Genomic DNA, 24,777 nt, shown 5'->3' with positions numbered 1-24,777 from the left:
AAAGATAGCCCACTTCATAAAAGATTACATGTTTTCTTTTGTGTGACTTGCTTATTAATGAAAATGAGGTGCTCTGTAATTCACCCATCATTGCTGTAAGGAAAAGAAATACACAGTCAAAGACCATGTGTCCTTGTGCAAATAATAAGTAATAATTATTTTGTAAAACAGTATTAACCACTAAATAATTACAAAAATATTTCCCCAGGTTGATGTCTACATTTTTGAGCCATCCGACTTTGCTTTCATTGAAAGTACACACAGTCTTGGGAAACAGTTTGATGAAATTACTAAAATAACCCAATTAAAACAGAAGGTAATCAGGAAATCTTTGTTTTTTCAAGTTGTAACCCCTGTTTTACAGCAAATGACAGAGATAAAATGTAATGTAAATAACGCATTAGTCACTTTGTAACACTGCTCCTCATCCACTGCTCTCACGGAACTTGTTTTACTGTATTTGAGGATGACGTTTCCTGTTTAGAAGGATTTTATTAATAAATAATGTTATTTGACAGTATTTCGGAAGGAGGTCAGATTCTCTTCCCACACTTTCATTTCCTCAGCCAGCTAGTACACTATCCCTTCACATCTGTCAGCTCACTTCAAGCTACTGAAAGGGAAATAGGGCTACTGGTTCTGCAGAGTCCATCTCAGACTAATTAACATGAAGCAGGTACTAAAGAAACCGTATTCATGATTATCCTGATGTTGTTATGCAACAGTAGAGCAGCGGTCAGGGTTATACATCTCTCGATTGTCCCAATCACATTGCCAGTTGAACAAATGGGTGAAAAAATAAATTGTCTTGGATTAGAGTGTCAACCCAATAAACCAGTAATCAATTAGAGTTCTCAGGCATTTTATGGGAATGCTCTCCTGCTTCTTCAGGCTCATGTATCCTTCAAGCCTACCCTGACGAAGCAGCGGGAATGTGAAAATTGCTCTTCCACTGCAATCAATGGAGTCTTCACTGTGAGATATGATGTCAGTCGAGACACCAGCAGTGGAGAACTTATGGTAAATTATCTTTATACGGGGTCTGGGCTTTTAAGGCATGTTAAAATGACATTTTTTTGCTATTCATATTAATATATGGTCATGTAAGTATCACTATAATGTGTTTTGATGTTAAAAATGTTTAATGTTCTGTTTCTGACATCCTTCCCCAGGTCTCAAATGGGTATTTTGTGCATTTCTTTGCCCCAACCAACTTTTCCCCTCTTCCCAAGGACATTGTGTTTGTCATCGATGTTAGTGGCTCCATGTGGGGATTAAAAATGAAACAGGTAAATGTCTCATAATGAGGTGTTTCTTCATTTATGTTCTCAAGTTAAACCATTCTTTTCTTCTCCTTCCATCCAAAGCATTTTACGTGAACTTCAACAAAAAAAATCTTAAAAAGCTTATACAGAATTGTGTGAATCCCAGTGCTCTACTGCCCCCTAGCCAACATATCAAGTACTGCATCCTACAAGAACAGTGTGAACTCACTTGTAATTTTAAATATGTGTGGCTATGTTGTTGATGCACATTTGATATATGATCCGACAATGATTTTTATTATCTTCATTGGCTTTGTATAGATCCAAATTATTTGTCTTAGGAATAATATTTCTTCATTGCCAGCTAAGAGTGCAGCAACATTTGACCATAGTTCAGTAAACAAATTAGTCCCGATAAAGGATTTTAAAGTGACGGAAGTAAAACATTCCAAGAACCAGCTGAGATTATTCAAACAGTTTTATTAATCTTGATTTCCTTATTTAAATTTCCATCCATTTTCCAGCACACTTCACTGTGCTTAGGAATCTGCAGGTTGTACAGTACATCTCAAGTAGATTGACATTCTTTGGTGTTATAACTGGAATTTGTGAACAGAATTGCTGTTAAGGTGCCCCCTCTTTCTCTGGAACTAAAATTCAAAACTGAACTTCAGTTCCAAGGAAATTGAAACTGAACAGAAATTGAAACTGTTTCTGTTCAATTAAAAAATCAGTACAGTGTAACTTTATTTATTATAAGCAACTAATTTTTTGGAGAAGCAGAAGAAACTTGTGTGCTTCTACCATTCAGGACAAGAGGAAACTATGTGTCACGAAGCATCTTTTAGGACCCTATGCAGACAGCACAATCCGGAAGGGAGTGAGAAAACACAGGGAAAAAGACTAGGTTAGGGGCTAGAACAGGGGTGCATGTCCAAGGTGCGCTGGTGTTCGGGGGGGAGTGTCCAGGGCAAACTAGCCCAAGGGAGTCCGTAAGATAAACCAGGGAAAGCCAATGTCCAAATCCGAGTGATCCATCCTGACACAGACAAACGGAGTTAAAAGCTGGAGCGGGATCCGGCAAAGGGTCGGGGGAATAAAAGGCGGATAACGGGACCAGAGGCTCCCAGTCCCGGACCCAGATGGTCAGGACGCCATTGTGAAGCCTATGCTGTCGAGTCGCTCCTGGACTTGCGGGTAGGCGGGCTTCCGGGCATCCATATTCCAAAGCTGAGACTGGAACAGCAGAGACGCTAGGCTTTTAACCAAAAAGCAAACGAGACGCACCAGGAAATAATAGAAATTAATCATAACCGAAAGGGGTAGGAGCGCCCTCTAGAGGAGGGATGTGGAACATAACTCCATGATGTTATTTTGCACTGTGCTTCCTTTAGACGGTGCAGGCCATGCTGACCATCCTGGACGACCTCTCCCCTGATGATTCCTTCAGCATCATTGACTTTAACCACAATGTGCGCTGCTGGAGTGAAGAGCTGGTTCCTGGGAATTCGATTCAGATTGCTGAAGCCAAAAGATACATCCAGGCAATTCAGCCTAACGGGGGTGTGTGAGGCCTTCGAGCTGGACTGCAGAGTCAGATTGGGAAGCATGGACACAAAGCATGCACTGGATAAATAGGCAGATAGGGGCATTTTTTTTTTACTGCTTAGCTGCTATTTTATTTTAACATAATAAATATATATACATAAGTGCCTTGAGAGTTTCTTAACATTATTCCTAAAAGTAGGTCACATATCCAATATTTGTAATTTCAGCAGTATAAATAAAAAAACACATAAAAGTGAAAGGGTTATTGTTATTAAGGAAAATGTGTAAATTCATGGATGTTGACCTTTCTTTTTTGAATATCTGTGATATTGCAAAGTGTATGCCCAGTTCTGCAATTTAGAATATTTCTGTGATTAAAAGGTCTCTAATCACCTTTTTTGCAGGTACTAACATCAATGAGGCACTCCTCAGGGCCATCCACATGTTATCTAAAGCCAGGAGCAGTTGCTGTGTTGACTCCAAAGCAGTCTCAATGATTATTCTGGTGTCTGACGGAGATCCTACTGTAGGTATGCTAAAGCACAGAAATTCTTTTTATTACAGAAATACTCTGCAATTTATCTTTTAGGCAGTGCAGTAATGTTCTATATGACTGACGCTTTGCAATATCCTTCTGATATGTTGTATATGATATGACATATTCAAAATATTTAATATTTTAAAATGAAAAACAGTACATCAATGCAGGAGTACAGCAAAGAGAAAAACAATATTCAAATAGGAGGGGAGCACATTTAAATAAAAATCAAGATACCAACCTCATTTTAAGACCCACACTGTCACTGGATTCGGGGAGAAATACATTTTTAAAGAAACCTCCTTTTTGAACCTGGAAAAGAAAGTCATTTTTGTGAAAGCGGGTTTGTGGAAGGTACAATCAAGAACATAATCAAGTACAACCATGCCTGAAAAGGCCATTTAATCCTTGAGCAGCTTCCAACGAATTATAAATGCGATAATATGATATTTGACTGAAATGTACTGTAAGTGAAGGAATTTCCAAGTATACCACTTCCCTTTCTGGCTACTAGGCGAGATCAAGCTAAAGACCATTCAGAAGAATGTGAAGAAGGCGATGCGCGAGGAATTCTCCCTCTTCTCTCTGGGCATTGGCTTTGATGTGGACTATGATTTCCTGGAGAGGATTGCTCTGGAGAACCGTGGAAAGGCTCAAAGGATTCACAACAGTCAAGATGCTTCTGAGGAGCTGAGGGTGCTTTTAAGTTTGTCCAACTTTCCTGACCTTTTCCAGATTTTCCAGACTCTGTTGCAGTGTCTTCTATGCTTGGTGGAATGCATTGTTTTGTTTTCATTTTCCAAAGTCAAAGAAATTGCTAAGATTGCCAACACCTGTTTCCATCTCCTGTCTGGTTATACATGATACATTTTAAGTGACTGCTGAGCCGTTAACGAGTTTAGATTAAGAAAGATGGAAAAAAAACAACAAATTATATCATGACACTAACCTTCCTCTTCTGTTACACCCATATACTGTGGAGCCTAGTAATTAGAAGCACAGAAGGACATTTTGCTGAAGTTGTGTAAAGAGTTTGCTTAGGCCTAATAAAATGTCAATTTACTGTCAATTAACAGAACTACAGGCTTCCACCTCTTACATATGTGAAAGCACCAAGTACTCTGTCTCTCAGGTGACATCTCCCACTCAGTACAGACACTGAGACACACAGGGATCTTCACAGACATGTACCCAATAAGGGTACATGTAGAATGTGAAAATTAAATAAACTGCAGCCATAAACGCAATAAGAACTGAACTACAGTATTTACCAACCTATACCCAGTTCCGCTGTAATCTGTGAGTAAAGCCCATATACATACAGTAAATTTCACAGGCACAGTCAGCCTGACACTAAGCCCAACTGTCTATAAATCAAGGCAATGAACTGCCTCTGGCCATGCTTGTTCTAATATATAATTTGATCTGAAACTATAATTTCAATTACGTGTGCACTTTCATTGATCAAAGTGCTGCCGTGATGGGGATAAATTATGACATACACAGTATGTTGTTTTTATATGTTTCTCTCCATTTTGCTGTTTTCCTGTTACATACAGTATCGGAAACATGTCTGTAAATCTTTACTGTCTTCCTATTGCTCTACAGAAGTTCTACAGTGAAGTCTCATCTCCTCTGCTCAGAAAGATAGAAATCAAGTTTCCTGAAGATACCGTGTTCGATGTCACTCAGAACAACTTCGACAAGTACTTCAGTGGCTCCGAGCTGGTGACTGCTGGCAGAGTCAAACTGAATGGATTTTCAGTCCTGCAGGGCACTGTCACTGCATCTTTAGTGGGTTCCTCTTAGCAATATAAATATAATCCTTTGTTTAAAGTACTGTATTACTATAACACAGTCATTAACCTGAAGAGTTTAAAGTAGCATTGTAACTTTTATTGAAGTTAAAAACTGTAAAATGTACTAACTTAGAAGTTTATATCATTTACATTTTGTTTTTTGTTCTTTTCTAATGATAGTTTATATATCAGTGTATGCATACTGCAGGGCTTTGGTCTCTGCTAGGAGTACTTTATGATGATTGATGACAGCTAAATAATTATTTATGATTTATGATGCTAACTAATTATTAACTAAGCATTTCACAGAGTGATGAATTCTTTTGGCATTGATTAGAAGCTGGAGACCTAGTAATATCATTAGTTTAAAATATTTTGCATATTCAAAGTCATTGAAGTTTTCATTTTCTAAATATTTGATATTAACGATACTCCAGTGACTAAGGTAACACAGAGCCAGTGTTCATTCGCTGTGTCATTTTCTGTTTCAACCTCAGCAGCCTGGTGTAGCTGGAATAATGAGATACCACAGCAATCGAGAATCAGTTAAATTATTTTGTCAATGCCATAAAAGCATACTTAACAAGGAAGAAAAAATAGTCGTAGGTAATTGGAGATAATGTGAGCTCATCTTTTCGGACTGACTCCTTTGTTATTGCAATGCATATTCTAGTGAGACAAATTCTGTCATTGAATTCTGTGGTTCTCCATAGGGGATTATGATCAATATAGACAATCACTAACTGTGTGTAAACTAACTATTAATTGATCAAAGGCAAGGTGAGGGACAGACATACAGTTACAGTACAGAATTTTATTACTATTGCTGTAACACTTATAACTCATTGCCCTGTATAAACCTGTATAAACACTCCTTCAATTTGTCATTCGCTCTGGCTCTTTTTAGGCTGAGATGGACCTGAAGCTGCTGACGGAGACAGACATTCACAAGCTTGATGAGCTGTTAGCCCTGGGCTCACACACATATCCTGATTTTGCCAAGCAGCTCTGGGCCTACATCACCATCAACCAGCTGCTAGCTGAGCGGTGAGCAAAACAAAAGCCGTTTTTTCTGCTTTTTCACATGGATCTTAAAAGCACTAATTGTTCTGGCAATTTTCAGATCTGGATATGTAGCTCAGAACACTATATGAGATTATATCTCACTGTAGATCTAATGAATGTGATAGAGGGATGAAATATGTAGAGTCAAGCTGTGAGGACAAGGGTACTGATTCCTACCCCCATCACTATGGCAAGGAGTGAACTACGGAGTTTACTGCCATGGCATAGATAATAATAATAATAATTGCTCACACTTATATAGCGCTTTTCTGGACACTCCACTCAAAGCGCTTTACAGGTAATGGGGACTCCCCTCCACCACCACCAATGTGCAGCCCCACCTGGATGATGCGACGGCAGCCATAGTGCGCCAGAACGCTCACCACACAACAGCTATTAGTGGGGAGGAGAACAGAGTAATGAAGCCAATTCATAGATGGGGATTATTAGGAGGCCATGATTGGTAAGGGCCAATGGGAAATTTGGCCAGGACGCCGGGGTTACACCCCTACTCTTTTCGAGAAACACCCTGGGATTTTTAATGACCACAGAGAGTCAGGACCTCGGTTTTACGTCTCATCCGAAGGACGGCGCCAGTTTACAGTATAGTGTCCCCGTCACTATACTGGGGCATTTGGACCAACATAGACTGCAGGTTGAGCGCCCCCTGCTGGCCCCACTAACACCTCTTCCAGCAGCAACCTTAGTTTTTCCCAGATGTGGTGGAGTCAGGGATGCAGAGACTTCAATGGAAGTCCAGGGTTGTGAAACCTATGTACAGTACTTTGGCGAGCAGAAGTGTGCAAGATTAGGATCTAACTTTCTTCCTGGACCTCTGATATAAAAAATGTGAGAAACAGATTTTTACTGTGTTCACTGTGCTGCGAAACATGTCTTGCTCTTCCCTGAGCCCCAGAGCAAAGGAATTCCTTAAATAGTGACCATTAAAGGTTACAGTTTATATTGAGGCTGACAAAAGGAAAGTAATGGATGAGACAGATGTAACTGATTTGTATTGATCTATACAGGTCCTTAGCTCCTACAGCAGTCAGGAAGAGGAATATCACCCAGAAAATCCTGAGTCTGGCCCTGCAGCACCAGTTTGTGACACCAATGACAGCTATGCTGGTAGAGAGTGAAGATGGAAGTGAAAGGATTTTGGCTGATTCACCTAAAGACCCCAAACAGGGCTGTTGCTCAGGCAAGTCGCTGAAAAGGAGGTGGGAGGGAAGTCATTGACCTGTCAGGCCAAGCTGGGCCAACACTTCCAAGATTCTCAAGCCATTCCAATGTATAAGAATAAAAATAAATACTGTGTTTGAAGCCCTCCAATAGATGCATGGAAATCTGTTTTATATTATATAAATACAACATTGAAATAGTTGGATTGAATTAATGGTTTAGCTTGTATTTGATAAGATTGTGGCAGCATGGTGGCACAAACAGCGCTTAACAACATTCAGCTCGGTTTCATCCTCCTCTGCTCTTCTTCCATCCAAGACATCGTAGGCCAGGCTGAATCGCAAATAAGCGAATTCATGAATGTTAAATTCACCGATGTCAAGATCCTACTGTATACTCTGAATACTATACCTTTAGAATATTTTTGATAAAACTGATCCATATAGATTCAGAGACACTCTAATTATTTAGTGTTAGTTCCTGAATACAGTTTTTGATATGTAGCTCAATACCTTCCCCTCATCTTTCTTGTCTCTCCAGAACAATTTTTTTCCACTAATGTTACATTCCTCCCAAGTGTTTTTGATTAGCCTCTTTACTGTGATTCCAGTGCCATCATAAGTGGTTAGATATGCTGCCTCGCAGTGCTGGGGCCCTGGGTTCAATTCCTTGGGTGCTATCTGTGTGGAGTTTGATGTTCTCCATGTGCTCACTTGGGTTTCTTCAGGTTTCCTCCCAAAACCATACTGGTAGGTCAATTGGCTTCTGGGAAAATTGGCCCTGGTGTGAGTATGTACACGTTTGCGTCTGTGTCCCCTCCAGAGTGTATCCTCCCTTGCGCCAGTTGCTTGCCATGATAGGCTCTGGCTCCCCTGCCACCCAGAATTGGATATAGTGGTTAGAAAATGAATGATAAGACTCTAGTGGGGAAAATCTTTACTGTCATGTCATGTGGAGGCACACATAATGTCCCTCTATAACTGAACAAGATGAAAAAAACTGAGTTCTGAGTAAAACAAAGCTTGTTGTCGTAATAAATAAGTGAACAATAAACAAAGGTTAGTGGATGTTATATAATAACAAAAAATGTTAGCATCAAAGTTAGAGATGATAGACTGCCTCAGTGAACAATGTTGTAGTGTTCCAAAAATCTTTACTTTTTCTTTTTCTCTTATGTTGCCTTTTCTGTCTTGTTTTCTTATAATGTAAATCAATTCCATTATAAGAAAAACACTAGTTAGCAATAGTTCGTCAGTTGCTAACTAGTGTTTTTGAAAGAGGCATATTTAAAAATTTTTAGAATGTTAGGCTCTATCTGGGTCCCTTTCCTTAATACAATAAGCAGGAGTACAATTTGATCAATTCTATGGGTTTTCCGACAGGTTCTGTTTCCCTGGGGCTGCCTGGGAGAAGAGTCCATAGTATCCCCCCCTGGGCTCAGAGTCCCTTATCAACGCCAGGCTATGCTGTGGGACCTACCCCTGAGGTGTATGTTCCCAGTCATATCACAACAGGTGAGGGCACACTGGACCTCTGCCACAGGCTTTACTCATAGGCTTTTAAAAAAATCAGCTTTCAATGCAGAGCTGCTTGTGGGGAGTTTTGCTTCGGCTGTAAAGGAACAAGTAGAGATTAATTCCATGCTGAAAAGCAGGGAGAAGAAACCCAACATTTCAGCTGTTAAGCCTTCTAGTTCACATCTAAAAAAACTCGGCTCAACAGCCAAAACGTTACGGTTCATCCAACCAGTGAAAACTAGATTTTTTTTTTTTTATACACACATAAATTTATAAGTGAACTAAGCAACTCTTTGTTAGTCAACTGAAAATGTGAGACACCCCCTCCCCATTGTATTATTGTGTAAATGTTTATTTAAACCCATTTTCCCTTTGCAGTGGACAGTGATCCTCATTTCATCATTCATTTGCCAAAGAGCAACACGGACATTTGCTTTAACATTGACTCTGAACCAGGAGATGTTCTTAACCTCATCTCTGACCCCGACTCAGGTAAGAGAGTTTCAGTAACGTGGGTCTGAGTTCCTTTTATGTCAGTGGTATTGACTTGTGTATTTGCTATTGTTGTCTGTTCATGTTTCAGACTTTCAGGATGCTACATTTTGACATATGGTATCTGCTATGCATGAGCCATTCATGCCTATGCTACTTGTAAAAAACCCTAATAATTTCAAATGGTACCAAGTTGGTTCGACTGGTACTCACATAGTAATATAAATAAAGGGTCTCAGGTAGAAAGTATTTAGAAAAATACATGTAGGATTCAAAATAGGAACCACTTTACAGATAACTGCAGTGGTGCTGTGTGTGCCTCGACCAATCTGCCCAGCTAAGTCTTTCAAATTGGCGCTCAGGGTGTGGCTGGCTAAGATTTGGGAATAGATTAGTTTCAGTTCAAATAAATACGCAGGATGGGCCAAACAGCCTCATCTTAGCTGTAACATATTTGTTCAAGTTAACAAACATAAGACAGTAGCCATGTACAACAAAACCTACATATATACAGTATATTGTGTGAATAATAAGGAAATATTATAGGTATGACAGGAAGATAGGTCTGTCATCACTGCTGGACACCTAATGCCTTTAGTGTATAATAAAAGAGCAGACACTTACAAGGCTGTAGATGTTATTTATTCAGGTGATAAAGTTAACTGTTATATTATCATTTCTCTGAAGGGCCTAGAGACACATTATACTGTATACATATGAAGTACATAATTTCAATTTATATTAAAAAGATGAAAAAACGAACAGCATAATTAATACAAAATATAAAAGTATTATATTCTATATTATATTATCTAAAATCGTTTTCCAGAAGCTCAGGTTTCTTCCCACTTCACGAAGACATGCTGGTTACCTGGTGTCTCTAAATTGTCCCTCTGAGTTTGTGACACGAGTGACTGATTTCCCATCCAGGTCTCCTTACCCGTAATCAGCAGCGTTCTGATAATGGATGGATGCATTAGAAACGGTATTAAAAAAAGAACAACTTCTGGTGATGTCTAAAATACTCTAAATTGCTCATGTTTGACCACCTTTAAGGTCATGGCAAGATAACTGATCATTTCTGAAGGCAACTTGATGTCCGAGACGGAGGAGACATCAAAGTGAGCAGCTATATTTTTCCCTGTGTTGAGTTTTCTGAGGCTCTTTAAAGACCCATTACCCTTTATGTATTAACCTTCATGGGGGTTAGGGTGTATAAGGAGTAGTCACCATTTCTCTTAGCATGAAAATGAGAAGGAATTGGAAGTAAGCAGGCCATGAGTGCCTGTGTGGAGTTTTTACGTGCCCCCCATGATTGGGTGGTTGTGTGCCAGGTGTTCCAGTTTCAGCCCAAAGACATATTGGCTCATTTCGTTTGGCTCTTCTAATTTGCTCTTTTCTACATGGCCCTGTGACAGACTCGCATTCACCCATCCAGGGGGTGATGATCAACGTGAGCACCAATTTTCTGGGCTAGGTTCCAGCTTGCCATGACTCTCACTTTGATAAATGACTCTCTGATAACAAATAGATAGTTACAATAAAAAGGTAAGGATGTTAGAGCTCAGTTAGAAATTAAGGGAAACCTGGAGCTCAACTGTATGAAAACAAAAAAGACCTTACAGTACAGAAAAAGCAATAACCTTTCTCATGGTTCTGTGTTTGTATGATGCATGCTGCTGGACTTTTGAAAAACCTTCTAAGTATATTCTCCTTTCTGCACAGGTGTGGTAGTTAATGGTCAACTAATAGGGGCTAAGAAATCTGAAAACAAGAAGTTGAGTACTTATTTTGGAACAATCCTGATCTACTACAAACCCCTGGAGATTAAAGTGGAGATCAGCACAGAGCGCATCTCCATAACAGATGCAAAGTATGCTCAGTCCTTTTCTTGGACAGAAACAGGAAATGTGACACAAACTGGGTATGTTCATAAGGACTGAAGACCAGAACTGCCAATTTGCACCTACAAATAATTGTCATCATAGGGTTTTCTTTTTAAGCACCATAAACTGCAAGATCATCAAACATATACCAAATCCTCTAAAAAGCATTAAATACAACATTAATCTTATTTTTACATTCTTTATGAAATTCTGTATTTGCTGTTTTACATTCTGATGCTTAGCTTTGAACGATTTACTGTACGCCGATTTAAATTAACCTTTGAGTGTGTCAAATTCTACTCTTGAGTTCATAGCTCATGTCCATCACAGACCCCAATGCCCTGCGCTGCATATTTCTGAAACAATACCTGTAAGAAAAAATATTACAGTGCTTAAATTTGTTATGAACATTTGGTTTGCATATCTCTCACAGCTGAGTTCACTGTTCTCTATAAACTTCAGCTATTATCCAAAACCATTCATTTCTAACATGGAAAAATTAAATTGTGAATAGGGGCTTCCAATGCAGGCATATATAGTATGTATTGACTCAGCAGAGAATACATTTGTCACCATGGTTTCATGGTGCATTAGAAGAAGAATTGAATGCATTTTCCACTAGTTCTTTTTTAACTCTTCTAATTCCAACAACCCGATCCTCAAAACATTGATCTTTCCAAACTATTGAACATTAACCTTTATGATGATGAGGAGGATCACTATTTATATTTATGCAAGAGGATGCAGTAGTGGTGATCATGTTATCTGGTATTAGCAGATTTGTGCAGGAAGCCACTATTTATCCTTCCTAAGACAGTTACAGTATGTTTGCATATTTCTAATGATTTGTAAAAAACTACACACTAAAAAACTACAAATTCTCAAAATAAATTAGCATACAAAGAAATAAGCAAATAAGCAAGTTTTCAAAGGCATTGCCATGAGTTCCTTGCACACAATTGTTATTGGAAAATAATTGAAGTCAAGACAAATTATGACCTTTTTACCAATTAATTTGTAAATTAGCTGTAAATTAATTTAAAACTGGTGTTGGGATAAATTACCTTTAAAAAGCTATTGATTACATACACATTACTTGAGTAATGTTATACATATTACTTGAGTAAGGTAATACTTTTTTAGAATTAACAAGAAACCAGGAGAAAAAATGCAGTCAGTGATGCATTGTTTGCAATTATAATAATGCATTACCTCTTAAAGCAAGTTCACCCAAATTCTTATAAATTTAGAAAAGCAATCTCTTAAATAATTTGTAGCAATAATGGATTACATTTAAAAGTAACATTTCTAAAGACTGTTTTAACTCATTGACAAAGACAGGCTTGAATCCAGGGTATTTTAAACCAATTAAAGTTACAGATAAAGTACATTTGCATCTGTTGGCATGTGGTTAAAAATCATTTCTGCTTTTAATTCAGAGTGAAGATCTTGATCAAGAAAGACACACACGTTATTGTCAGTGTGAACAGCGAAATTTCCTTCATGGTTCTTCTCCATCGTGTCTGGAAAAAACATCCAGTCAATGTCGATTTCTTGGGATTTTACACCCCTAACTCCAACATGTACTCACCAAAGGTTCATGGGCTGATAGGTACATATATTAAACAACCTTTTAATTTTATAGTGCTCAGATTAGAAAATGTGTAGTGATACAAGCTTGCTCAGTAAGACTCTAGCTTCTAGATAATCAAAGCTATGTATTTAGCAAATGATGCCACTTCGGTGCCTTTAGAGGTAATCTTAAAAATGGAGAAAAAAAAGTTTTAAAAAAAACTTGCATAAAAATGCATGTTAATTGAAATGATCATTCACCATAAAATCTAACTCTTTTCTATTATTTCTGAGGTCAATTTGCCACTGAACCTGAAGTGAAGATATTCAATATTCATCCTGGTGAAGACCCTAAGAAACCAGAGGCCACAATGGAAGTGAAGGGGAATAAACTTGCTGTTACCAGGTATGATGCGTCTTTAGTGAATTCTATTGTTGGACATATTAATCAAGACACATTAATGATATATCCATACTATATGCTGAGAAAACTAAATTCATCAACCTAACAACACCACATAGAAATTCCACCTGCTGAAAAACTGAACAGATAACATATTTTTGTACATTTTTTGTACCTTAATTAAACTCTTAAATAAAATTTCCTTGCTTAAAGACATCGGTTGTGCATGTTAGTTAGCATATTTGTCCCCTCCCAACGCATTCAGAAAACCCCTATATTTACCACATTATACGTTTGATCCATCATTTAATACACCGTTTCAAGCAACCTTGGTCCTGACGACGGGGAGTGAAGATACGTATATTTTAACAATTACAATCAGAATCAATACTTATACTCTTGTGTATCCAACTATTGCGGCAACATATATTCTCTAATGCGTTAAAAAAAAAAGATAACTGAACATTACATTGGTTGAACGGGACTAACCTCATGATAGAGAAGCTTAGCGTTTGTTGAATGTGAGATGTGGATTTAACTGGAACTCATTTGGTTGAGGGAACAAAAGCCTGCCCCAGTTAGGTGCAGCAAGACAAGAAGCTGTTGCAATGGTAATGATAGGATTGTGAAAGAGATATAAAATGACAAGGGTTGAGAAAGGGTTATTTGTTATGCGTATTTATGCTGAGCTGGGCCTGGCAGAGGTCTTGGCCTTCATTCTTAGTCTATGAAACATAAAATTGTTTTATATGTCTGTGGTCTCTGCACTCAGTTGTGAATCCCTCTTTTATTAAGAAAAAAGAGGGATTTGTATAATCGCTTGTTACAATTGCTGTACCAGCTCCATTCACTAGCCTGTCACGTCAAAAGACAGCACATTTAAAAATACCTTGAAAATGTGCAAACACTAGTTTACCTTATTATTTATAAAGGAATGGATCCAAATTGCACATACATGTCAAATGTCAAAGGAGCACCTTACCAATGGAAGTGCACTTTCAAAACCTGTATGTACTGCTACAAAGCTCAGTTATAATCCTGGTGTTTGCAGTTCCTTAGGCCACAAGCCCCTACTGCATTTCCAAGGTGGATTTTCAACTCCTAATCATATAGGATCAGAACAGCAAGGAAATAAGAGGAAGATGGTCATCCAAACCACTGAAGCCATCACAAATATTTTGTTCTATATTACTATTTTTTAATCAATGTTTTATCCTGATTTAAGGCTTTATTCTGCTTCTGTTTAAAAGACTTGAATTGTAATTGAATGTCTATTTAAGTAATCTAAAAAATGTCTTTGCTTTACACAGGGGATGGCAAAAAGACTACAGAGAAGACAAAGTGTATGGAACTGATATTTACTGCTGGTTTATTCACAACAGTGGAAAGGGTTTCATTGATGGACACTACAAAAATTACATTGTTCCACAGCTGGATAGTTTTCTCCAACAATTCTGAATTATAAAGTTTGTTCAATAACACTATATAACAGTTGTAATCTACTATTCTTTGAGCAGAAGTGTTACACATACAAATTAATTGTGCATGAAATAAGAAAACCTTCCTCATGGATGTGTTGATTTTTTTACTTCCCTATATATTAAACAATGGTTCGCTACATTAAACCACAATTTAACTGGCATCTTATTCTAGTCTTCCAGGGTTTTTCCAGTTATTTGCATTTTGTTACTAAATAAAGGTGTGTACTTCTGTATTTTTCTTCTGTACGTGTTCAACGTGTCATTTCCAAATAACACTTTTATAGTAGAGCACTTGACAATCCTTCATTACCTTCTGCACATATATTAATAATCCCTTGCATGTGTACATCTCTCTTTCACCCTAAAGGATTTCAAAGCACTTTACATTTAAGAGGGAAACCACTTTATCCAGCACTAAAGTGCAGCATCCAGATAGATGGCATGCGGCAGTCATTACAAACCAGCAGCCCTGCTACACAGCAGTGAACTGAGAAACTGACCCAGAAACTCAGGACAGTGACTGCTTAACCATTAATGATCTCCGTTAACTATCTGAAAGGAGTCACCTCCTAATAAAAAGTACAACGTGCAAGGTCACCATCCTATGGCACTTACTTTGAAAATCCTGGTCCTGAGAGAAGTGCTGCCTTCTGGAGAACCAATACCACTTGTAGCAACCTGAGTTTCTGTGAAGGTATATTTTACGCGTCTCTAAAGTCAGGGGGAAAGTTCCCAAAACCTTTAGCAATTAAAATCATTTTAACCAATACCTAATTTAGCAGCATCACTTTACAGCAATCATCTTAGAGAAGAAGAATAATGACTGTAATTGTATTTTCCACACAACTGCTGTATATCCATTAGAAATATACACCAAGATCTTACAGTTTAGACTCTTATCGGACAGCTGGACAAAGCTTGGGTGTTCTTATGAAACAGGACTTGTTACACAATAAATGCATATGCTCTATTAATGTATCTTGTAATATCCACTATATCCACAAACAAAGGTGTTGAGTCATCATAGTATTATGTGTTTTACAAGGTTATTAGCAGTATTTTAAATTATCTTGGAAAACAAGGCTTAAATATTTCGTCAATGCAAATGTAAAATGAATTGGTTATAGCCTGCATAAAAAGTTAAAAAGATCTTATTCTGCACTATGTAGTACATGTATATAATTGTCAGTCTAAACCTAAAACCAAACAATAGTAACATATAAAGGCTGAAATGGGAAAAATGAGGCATAAAATTCAAAGAAACTAATGCAGTTTACAAATCCATTATGTAACACAGAATCTCACATAATAAAGAGAAGACATTTCAACACAAAATGTGTAGTTTACACATTTTAGCGGTTGTCTAATTAAAGCAGTGTAAAAAAATAAATGTTCAATTTACATCACAATTGAAATGTTGAACAAAATCTTCATTCACATAACCAACATTTTATGACAATCGAGACCCAAACTTTATATAGTAAAAATAAAGGTAACCCTTACACAGTAGAGTTTTTCAAACATACAAATCCTGATTATCCGGTTAATAAACCACATGAATATTCAAGCCAGCTTGGAGAAATCTTCATATGCGATTCCATCAATTTTCTTTCCTTTTAGACGCCCCTTTGAAATAAACATGTAATTGGTGAAAATGCGTCTGTCATTTGTTTTTATGTTTTTTTAATTTGGCTTACGCCTTGCAAGAGGTGCATTGTATAATAAAAATAATAAGCTATATAATAAGATGTAGAAATGCAACAGGTTTACCAAGACTGTTAAATAAAGTATGCTAACAGACATCAATTGGTTGAATACTGGTCTAAAAACACTGGAGTTCTTGTATTCCAGTGGTCACCATTCCTATGATTTTCCAAACACAAGAGATTCACAACAGAAGCTTCACAACAGAAATATCATACTTACTGAATCAAGAATTAGAGTAGCGGAAAAAGTCCTTTCATCTATAGACTCAAGTATTGCTTCCATTTCCCTGTAACTTCCATTCAACACCAATACCCTTTTCCCTGGAACAAAGACATAAAAGCCATTATATATAATAGCTAAGTGTATATACCTAATATTATATTATTAACATGTATTATGACTAATATTCTTAATTATACCATATTAATAGAAAATTAAGAGCTTCAGCAAAATTACACGCTATTCCTCGCACATAGTTAGAATGCTGTGATTTATAAGCTGATGTTATACCTGGAGCTGGAATGACCGTCTCCAGATGGCTCTGATCAAGTTTCAGTTTGTCACCAGAATCAGTCATCTTCACAATGGCTGTGTACTTCTCCTGCACTTCCTGCAACATGTGACGACAAAGAATACATTAACAATGGCAAGCGACTTCCAGATATCCATATCAGCTTTCCTTAGCTAAAATCAATGTCAATCGACAGTTGTAGACACACAGGGTTTTTAAAATAATTCAGAATAATGAAACTACAACGTAGGGCATAAAAGATTAAGTTGGAAATTTGCTGATCAAAACAGGAAGATATAAGAAGACCATATTTAAATATTTCCTGCCCGACACTTGCACTTATTGTACAATGCCCAGTTCTGTTATGTGATTTTATGTATTGTTCTTTTTTTCACTGCAGTTGACTGTGCAAGAATGTTTTAAGCCAGGTTGTCACTGGAAATGAGAATTTGTTCAGAAATTATTTATATTTGTAATCAGAAGATTATTATAGGTTTAGATAATCTCATACTTCTCGTAATAATGTATATCTCGTACTGTACATTTCTTGAAAATAAAATTTTAGTGATATAGTATTGTAATCCTACACTTTCATGAACTGGTATTAGTTTATATAACCTTAAACAATAATATTATTATTAATAATAACGGTGGTGGTAGAAAATATTTGAGTTACAGAATTTTTCAACAATATTTTTCAAAACCAAATTTCTGAGGTAAGTCATTACTGCATCTTCAAAATGTGAATGTTTACCAAAAGTAACAGTAATATTTAACCCAGTTACCTTTATAACTCCTTTCTTCTTAAAATACTTCTCACCCAGCTTCTTTGTTACTACTTTAACTATAATATTCTGAAAAAGAAAATGGCATTATAAAAATGCTTGTGGTAGTTTCTGAATCTTAAAACAGACTCTCTAAATTTAAAAACTACAATTTGACAAATTAATGAAAAGTAAATTAAAGAGGAACTGCAGTCCCAATTTCTCAGACCGGTTATTAGATCTTGATAACAAAATAAACTGACAGTCTAGATAAATTTTATGAATTTTTCGAATTAAGCACAAAATCACGAAAATTGTGAAAGTACTGTAACTCGCCATGTTATCACAAAACCCCTTGTCTCGCCACAAGTGAGAGCAAGAGTTTGCATAAATTGTGACGTGATGTAGCCCTTCCTGCTCACTAGTCACTGTAATGACTAATATAATGCGATTTACAAGCAAAAACAAAAATTACACATTGTGCAGCGGATATTTCACCGCAGAAATATTCCAACGTGATCTGTATGCAGAGTTAAAAAGAAGTATTTGTCAGCAAAGAGAGCAGTATTTCTATTGGATTAAAAGATATGTATTCACAAGCCTGCTTCTTTACAATCTAATAAGGCAGCTCCGTGCCACTGGAAGTTTTGATGCCTCATTCTGAATCGCAGAATATGGCGCCGCGCACACCTGAAAATTGAATCTCTTTTGCGATGTTAATCGGAGGTTTTACAAGTCACTGTGCACATTTTACTTTTATTGTGGTTTGAAATGCACTCATTAATGCTGATTCTTTCTAAACCCGAAAATATAAAAATAGCATCGCTGTTCCCCTTTAATGACCAACTACCAAAAAAATCTACACAATGTTGTATAAAGAAAACATTTAGAGGAACTTTAAAATGTATACTAAATGTATTGTATTGTTCTAAGACATAAAAGATCACTCCTTACACCGGTGGCTCCTCTGCAGTGTTCATACCCTTCTAGATATCTGTTATAAACTAAACTGGGGATAAACAGTGCAGCAATTAGATTTTGCAGCAGATATCGTTCCGTACGATTAATGTTCAATATTCACTAATTACGTTCAAACACAAAGAAGTTGTTGACTGTGTAGAACAAGAGGCTGACCTCTCATTATGATCGTGTACAAGTGTGAAAAAGACTCAGATTTGAAGACTTACAGGATGCAGCCAGTAATCCACTCTTGTTGTTTTCTTTTTTTGTTCTTCCATCTAAAATAATTATGAAACATAATCTAATGTTTTAACTGTTTTGATAAACAGATGCACAAGATAATATTTAAAAGTATAAATGGGGATAACTGTAACATCTCTTCTGCAATTTCCCTCACGGGATCAATAAAGTATCTATCTTTTCATTTTAGGTTTTACATGTTTTATCATCATTAGAAGCATCTCAGAGCATTAGTGAAAATTAAATGCAGGAGACCTGGCGTTCATGTCAACATAATAGGTCTGAATTTTAAAGCCCTTATGGGCTTTACTAATAAGTAAGGACATGGACATTAAATGTTTCAAATTAAAATTTGTAAAATCAGTCACAACTCACAGGTGTAAAAATGAACATAACTGAACATGTAATCTTAAATGAAGGATGTAATAAAATACACATAATCTTAATTTGGATAACTGCCCTAATAGGTAAATGTCTGCCTAATGGGTATATTTCACCAACACTTGTAAATAAGGGCCTTCATTTATCACTGTGCACAACACATTGAAAACAAAGACTCCTATAATGACAATTTAGAAACAGTACCTCAATGATTTCATCCAGTGCAGATTTCTTCTTCTTCTCCTTCGATTCTGAGGTATGACTAGACTCCTTTCTCTTTACAGAGGTTGCTGCAACCTGCAGGGCACTTGGTCCTAGAGAAGTGCTGGGAAAATGATATGCTTTAGTTTTTCTTTTTAGCAATGCATTTATATTACAATTAAGGAAACAAAAGAAAATAATGAGAGTCAGGTAATAAAAAGTGTCCCATCAAAACAAACATTTAGATTAATTGTCAAGATTAATATAACTTTTTTAAAATATCATCTTGTAACATACAATCTTACATATTTATGTTAGCAGAAATGGAAGTAGAAACAGTTTTTTCATCATATAATGTGCAAAAACATTTATCAAGTTTTTATTCTCCTTAAATGTACAAGTCAACTGAGATCATTTTAAACTCCCATTTAAAATAAGACTCTAATCTACAGGTGTAAACACTGCTGTGCAAAAAAAGCAATTATAAAAGAAAAAAGAACAATCTCTAAAAATTAAAACAACCTGAAATTACATTACAGGACATGGTACTATTAATATTCATTCTTACCTTGATTTTGAAGAAGATGCTGCAGAGTTACTCAATCCCTTGCCCAAATTGAACACAACTGCAATATTAATAAATAATATTAACAAAATGTAAAGGTTTTCCAGAGCATTATGCCTGAGTTCACAACATCTACAACAATATGAAATAATAACTGAGTTCATCTTTTCTGTATCTATGATGTTTCTTACAGTATTCGAAACTTCGCCCAGGCATGTTGTTGAAGCAGATACCTAGGCATCCTTTAAGAAATGGCAGGATGAGATCCGCAGATCAACTATCTAAGTTGAGAGGCAAATACGTTAAATGGGGTGAATGGCCTAATCTTGTTGTTGCTTTTACATTTTTTAAGCTATTTGAAACTTCTTCTGATACGTTTCAGAAAATCAGAAGTAAACTGTGCTCTGGAGCAAAAAGCTTTGTGTGCCAGGGCAGTCTATGAAGGTACTGTAGTACCAGACAAACTGCCACTACAGGAAAGAAAAGGGCCTCTGAAAACTCTAAATCGGTTCACTGGGTGACAGTTAATTATTAGATGACTGGTGAAGAGATTGTGTTCACATTCTTACATTAGCTGACTTAATAGCTATTATAAAAATGGACTTGCATGGCATGATTAGATGCTATTTTAGGTAAATACACATTCATATGTTTACAAACAGAGCTTTTCTAAAGTTTTATGGATTATGGATACAAGACCTAAAGATCTGCTATAAATTATCCCACACCTTATTTCTGTCAGCTATTTTAAATTTTTAGTCAATCTTATCATAGTTTCTTTCTCCTTAGATTCAATACTGGCACTAAAATACCTCAAACTGGATAAACGAATGCTACATACATACTTGTAGTTACGAGCAAAATAACTTGTTTTTAATAACATTCACTTTGATATACAAAGATAATGTTGAAAGCACTCACCCTTCTCTTCTTCATTTTCTCTTTTCAATTCTGTAAAGACAGGAGTTTCCTAGAAAAATAACATGGTAACTAAGACCAAGATCTTACTGATTTTGCTGGAGACTATTGACAACCAACTGACAGGATGATTAAAAAAAATCAATTGTATTCAACCCAGAGCACAACCTGTTCAAAGACAAATTTAAATCATTAACTGCTGTAAGAGTGAGGATCTGTAGAGAAAAAACTTAAAGTGATTACTACTTTTTATTTTGGGTATTTATTCCACACAGGCCAAGCACACTTTAAAAACTAAGTATCCATTGCCCTTTAAGTTGAGTATGAGCATTAGCTATAATTACTTGAAACACTGTACGTGTCATTAAAGAATGTTAAATAGATCACCTTACTGTTAAAAAGAACATTTGTCCCATTTAACCGCTGACAAAAATAAACTCACAAGAATGTAGGTTAAACTGCAGGAGTGAAATGTATAGCAAATGGGTTCTGGGATTCGTGATCGGATTTAAGGAACTGGTGCTTAAGGAACCGATGAGACAAAACACCCAGTCGCTGTGATGTAAAGTTAATACAACTCAGGCCATCTGTGGTAATTGGCAGAAATGTGGTGTTTTCAGCTGGGAAATGGATTTGGCTTATATGAAGTTTGAAGAGATGTGAATCAAGCATCACAGCTTGATGAAGCACATGGATCAGCAAGCTACACATCTGACACTGAATGCAAACGATGGAGCACGTAAGCTTCTCTCATCTGTCGCGAATGTTCTTACTAATATTAGCACTGTGATTACCTCCTCCTTGCCTTCTTTGCCTCTGCGAACCTGTTCTTCAATAAATTTAGCACTTCTTTCTTCATCATCCAGATCCTGCTTTTTCTTCTTCTCTAATTCTTCCTGCCTTCGGATTGTTTCAGGATCCCGATCAATGTACTGGATATACCAGCCTTTAGGTGTCTCATCCACTTTACAGTATCCTAAACATAGAAGAACAGATTTCTATTCTCTGATACTTTAGCCCTACAAAGTTTAGGAACCTCTAATCAAAACAGTTCAAAAAGGCAAGAAATTGTGGGCCTGCAAGGAATTATTTTTTTCCATTTCACTTGGCATGCCTATAAAAGATTTCCATCCTATTCATGGTGTATGATTACCAAAGCTTCTGCTTTAAAGTAAGATCTGGTACCGATGTTTGGAGAGTGAGTGTTAAAGTGTGAAAATATGCATGGATAAACAAGGTTCTCTTAAAAAATATGATAATAAGATTTTTAACACAAGAAAATAATAAAAGCAGAAGAATGAAAAGCATTACCAACAACTGTCTAACTAGATATCACATGGAACAAGACTTTTCTTTTTACAAACCTTCTATCATATTTAATAAATCCTATGATTCAGTATGTGAAATGTTAAGTTTAGATATATTTAAAATCTTTCAAAAATGATACCCAGAGAAAACAATGCCATAACTGGCTTTGTGACAACCAATCGTGGGCTTAAATGTCCCTTTGATTCAAGGCAGAAACCCTCCCCTTCACCCACAGAACACTACTGCAAATACTGATATCCCTGGTGGATCTTTAGCCACTTTAAAAAGACTTACCTTCTTTACCAAGCCATTTAGTGAAGTCTGTGAGGGTTTCCCACTGAGTAGAGTTCATATGGATGTGTTCTCTGTTGCTGATATACTCATTATAGACAATATTGTTGTGGACTCGCTTTGTCCCTGCAAAGACAACAGAAATCATTACTAAAATGATATAGCAATGTTTCTATTTGTATACTTTAATCCATTAAAGAATGTGTTAAAAGCAGATGAGGTTCTCTGCAATTTTTACAAAGGCAAATGTAAACACAGGCAAACTGTAAAATACAAAATTGATAATCGTTTATCTCCTCCATACTTTTCTTGTATGAACAGTGTTTAATATGTTAAACTTTAATATAATAAAGACTAAACTAAAGCATAGCTAGGTATTAATCCACTAATCTTACCAAAACGTCTTCTAATCAGCTCCAAAAAATCATTCTTGAACTCCCTAAAAGAGCAAACAACCAAATCAGTTCTATGCATTAATAGCAAGCAATCATAAATGCTCAAATAAACCTTAATATTAATCAGAAATGTAATTTATGTCTTTTTGGTTAGCATTAATACCACAATTATATGACATATTTCAGCTGTTCAAGTCTTTATACCAAATTCAGAAGTTTATTAGGAATAATAACACCAGGTAATTAAGTGTACTGAAAGGATTATGGAGCATTTAGTCAAAATTTGGCTTAACCCCCCTTGTCTGAGGGCTAACCTCCTGGCCATAGGACGAGGAGGCTGAGACCTCTATGCAGAGTGAGGAGTGACCAAGGGGCAGCTGCAAAGGTGGAGAAGGGGTGGAGGTGGGTTGCAAAAGATGTATGTGAGGGAGAGAAGGGGATCACATACAGTATTTATAGGGTTTTAGGAGAGGAAATAACATCAGGACTGATTATGAATTACCGACAGCCGAGTCTGATTGAACTTGGCTGCCGTCATCCCTCCTGAACTATCGTTATAAACTCCATTACATTCTCCAAACAAGTAGTATTTAACATACAGAGGGTGCTAGTCCAGGACACACTGGACTACTGTATGTTCATGTCAGGATCCCATAACATAAATGAGCATCTGATAAGTGTGATTTACAGGCCTCATCAAGTTCCTGGAATGAATGGATCTGACTTAGAGTCACCTTATTCATCAAACCTGGAATTTTGGTCTTCTGATCATTCTAACAAGAGACTGGTGCAGAACAGGCAGATTACATAGTTATGGTCATAAGCAGGCTTTAAGGTATTTGCTCTAAATTAAAGTGTCACTTGCTTTAAGTTATAGAATATTTTTTTCATTTTCTTCAACGAATGTTATTTCTTATCGGCACTGTCACCGTCTAGGTACTTCATTCTTTCTGATTTCCAAAATTTCTCACTGGCTAATCACCTAATATATTAACAACACAGGGCACAGTAAGAAAATGCAATGGTAAAGAAACAGTCTTCAGTTGTCCAGCGCGACACTCACTCTGAGAAGTAGTCCATGAACTGGTCAGGATTCTCCGAGGCGAGAAGGAGCTGCCTCTGGTGCGACTCCGACATGCAGTGACATTTGAAGCCATTCTAGCAAAAACACAGCAGGACTCATTCAGACCTTTACTTCGCGTTTTCTCCGTCTCGAATCACAGCAATTATCATTTGCAGTCAATAATTATGAGCTTAAAATACTCGACAGTTACATCTACCGGTCAGCACGCAGTAGCTATTTGTATTTCGTCACTACATTGCACGATAATATTTTTAAAAACATAATAATTGTGAGACGTTTCGTGGCGACATTTTCTTGTAGTGCGGTATGAACACGATTTAGACTTAATACCTTATTATACGTTTTGCTTTTAAGTGTTATTTTTTAGTTGTTAAAATGTAAAACATTGTGCAAACTAAAGTTAACCAGACTCACCTCATCTCTGCATTGTTTCTGACACATCTGACAATACCATCTTAATTTCTGAAGGCCTTTGGACTTTATCCTGTTGCTTATAGCTTTGGGACTCAGAAATTCCGCTTTTCCCATTTTGGAAAGCCAATGTTCACAAACAAAACAAAATAACGATGATCCCTGTTGGAACTAGAAGTTCACAACGCGCTCTCCTTACTGTTGCGTTTCACGTCATCAACAACTTGCGCTCCTTGTTTTCGGTATTGGGTCATTACGTCATGCTTACCCACACCCTCTGACCATCGCGAGAC

At 36.8% G+C, this 24,777-nt stretch overlaps 2 protein-coding genes across 2 annotated transcripts in view; one reads left to right on the top strand and one right to left on the bottom strand.

Annotated features, from left to right (window-relative positions):
* Positions 1-14,981, top strand: part of itih2 (inter-alpha-trypsin inhibitor heavy chain 2) — a 19,377-nt gene extending 4,396 nt beyond the window's left edge. Inside the window, exons 7-21 of the mRNA XM_088924002.1 lie at positions 209-316; positions 892-1,020; positions 1,173-1,289; positions 2,660-2,828; positions 3,218-3,343; positions 3,866-4,047; positions 4,960-5,145; positions 6,058-6,197; positions 7,244-7,416; positions 8,780-8,911; positions 9,293-9,406; positions 11,132-11,330; positions 12,732-12,904; positions 13,159-13,270; positions 14,578-14,981. Coding sequence (XP_088780128.1) covers positions 209-316; positions 892-1,020; positions 1,173-1,289; positions 2,660-2,828; positions 3,218-3,343; positions 3,866-4,047; positions 4,960-5,145; positions 6,058-6,197; positions 7,244-7,416; positions 8,780-8,911; positions 9,293-9,406; positions 11,132-11,330; positions 12,732-12,904; positions 13,159-13,270; positions 14,578-14,725 — 2,208 coding nt within the window. The 3' untranslated portion in view covers positions 14,726-14,981. The remainder of the gene's footprint in view (positions 1-208; positions 317-891; positions 1,021-1,172; positions 1,290-2,659; positions 2,829-3,217; positions 3,344-3,865; positions 4,048-4,959; positions 5,146-6,057; positions 6,198-7,243; positions 7,417-8,779; positions 8,912-9,292; positions 9,407-11,131; positions 11,331-12,731; positions 12,905-13,158; positions 13,271-14,577) is intronic.
* Positions 14,610-24,777, bottom strand: kin (Kin17 DNA and RNA binding protein). Its single transcript, XM_088924003.1, has 13 exons — positions 24,488-24,777; positions 24,053-24,147; positions 22,990-23,033; positions 22,598-22,720; positions 21,790-21,971; positions 20,999-21,047; positions 20,081-20,138; positions 19,516-19,636; positions 18,918-18,968; positions 17,752-17,820; positions 16,966-17,065; positions 16,675-16,775; positions 14,610-16,374 (listed from the first exon to the last, which is right to left on the bottom strand). The coding sequence occupies exons 1-13, from the start codon at positions 24,599-24,601 to the stop codon at positions 16,312-16,314; spliced, it is 1,170 nt and encodes a 389-aa protein (XP_088780129.1). The 5' UTR covers positions 24,602-24,777; the 3' UTR covers positions 14,610-16,311.

Source organism: Atractosteus spatula, chromosome 8, assembly GCF_055471065.1.
Source record: "Atractosteus spatula isolate fAtrSpa1 chromosome 8, fAtrSpa1.hap1, whole genome shotgun sequence".
In the NCBI taxonomy this organism is placed as follows: domain Eukaryota; kingdom Metazoa; phylum Chordata; class Actinopteri; order Semionotiformes; family Lepisosteidae; genus Atractosteus; species Atractosteus spatula.
This window is presented reverse-complemented; position numbering and strand designations above follow the sequence as displayed.

Bases quoted from the DNA above. Each gene is read 5' to 3' on its own strand.
- kin (XM_088924003.1), bottom strand. From the start codon at position 24,601: ATGGGAAAAGCGGAATTTCTGAGTCCCAAAGCTATAAGCAACAGGATA. The intron at 17,066-17,751 runs GTAACTGGGTTA...CACATGTTGCAG, and splicing joins AGAAGAAAGGAGTTATAAAG to GAAGTGCAGGAGAAGTACAC. The intron at 16,776-16,965 runs GTATAACATCAG...TCTTTGTTCCAG, and splicing joins GACGGTCATTCCAGCTCCAG to GGAAAAGGGTATTGGTGTTG.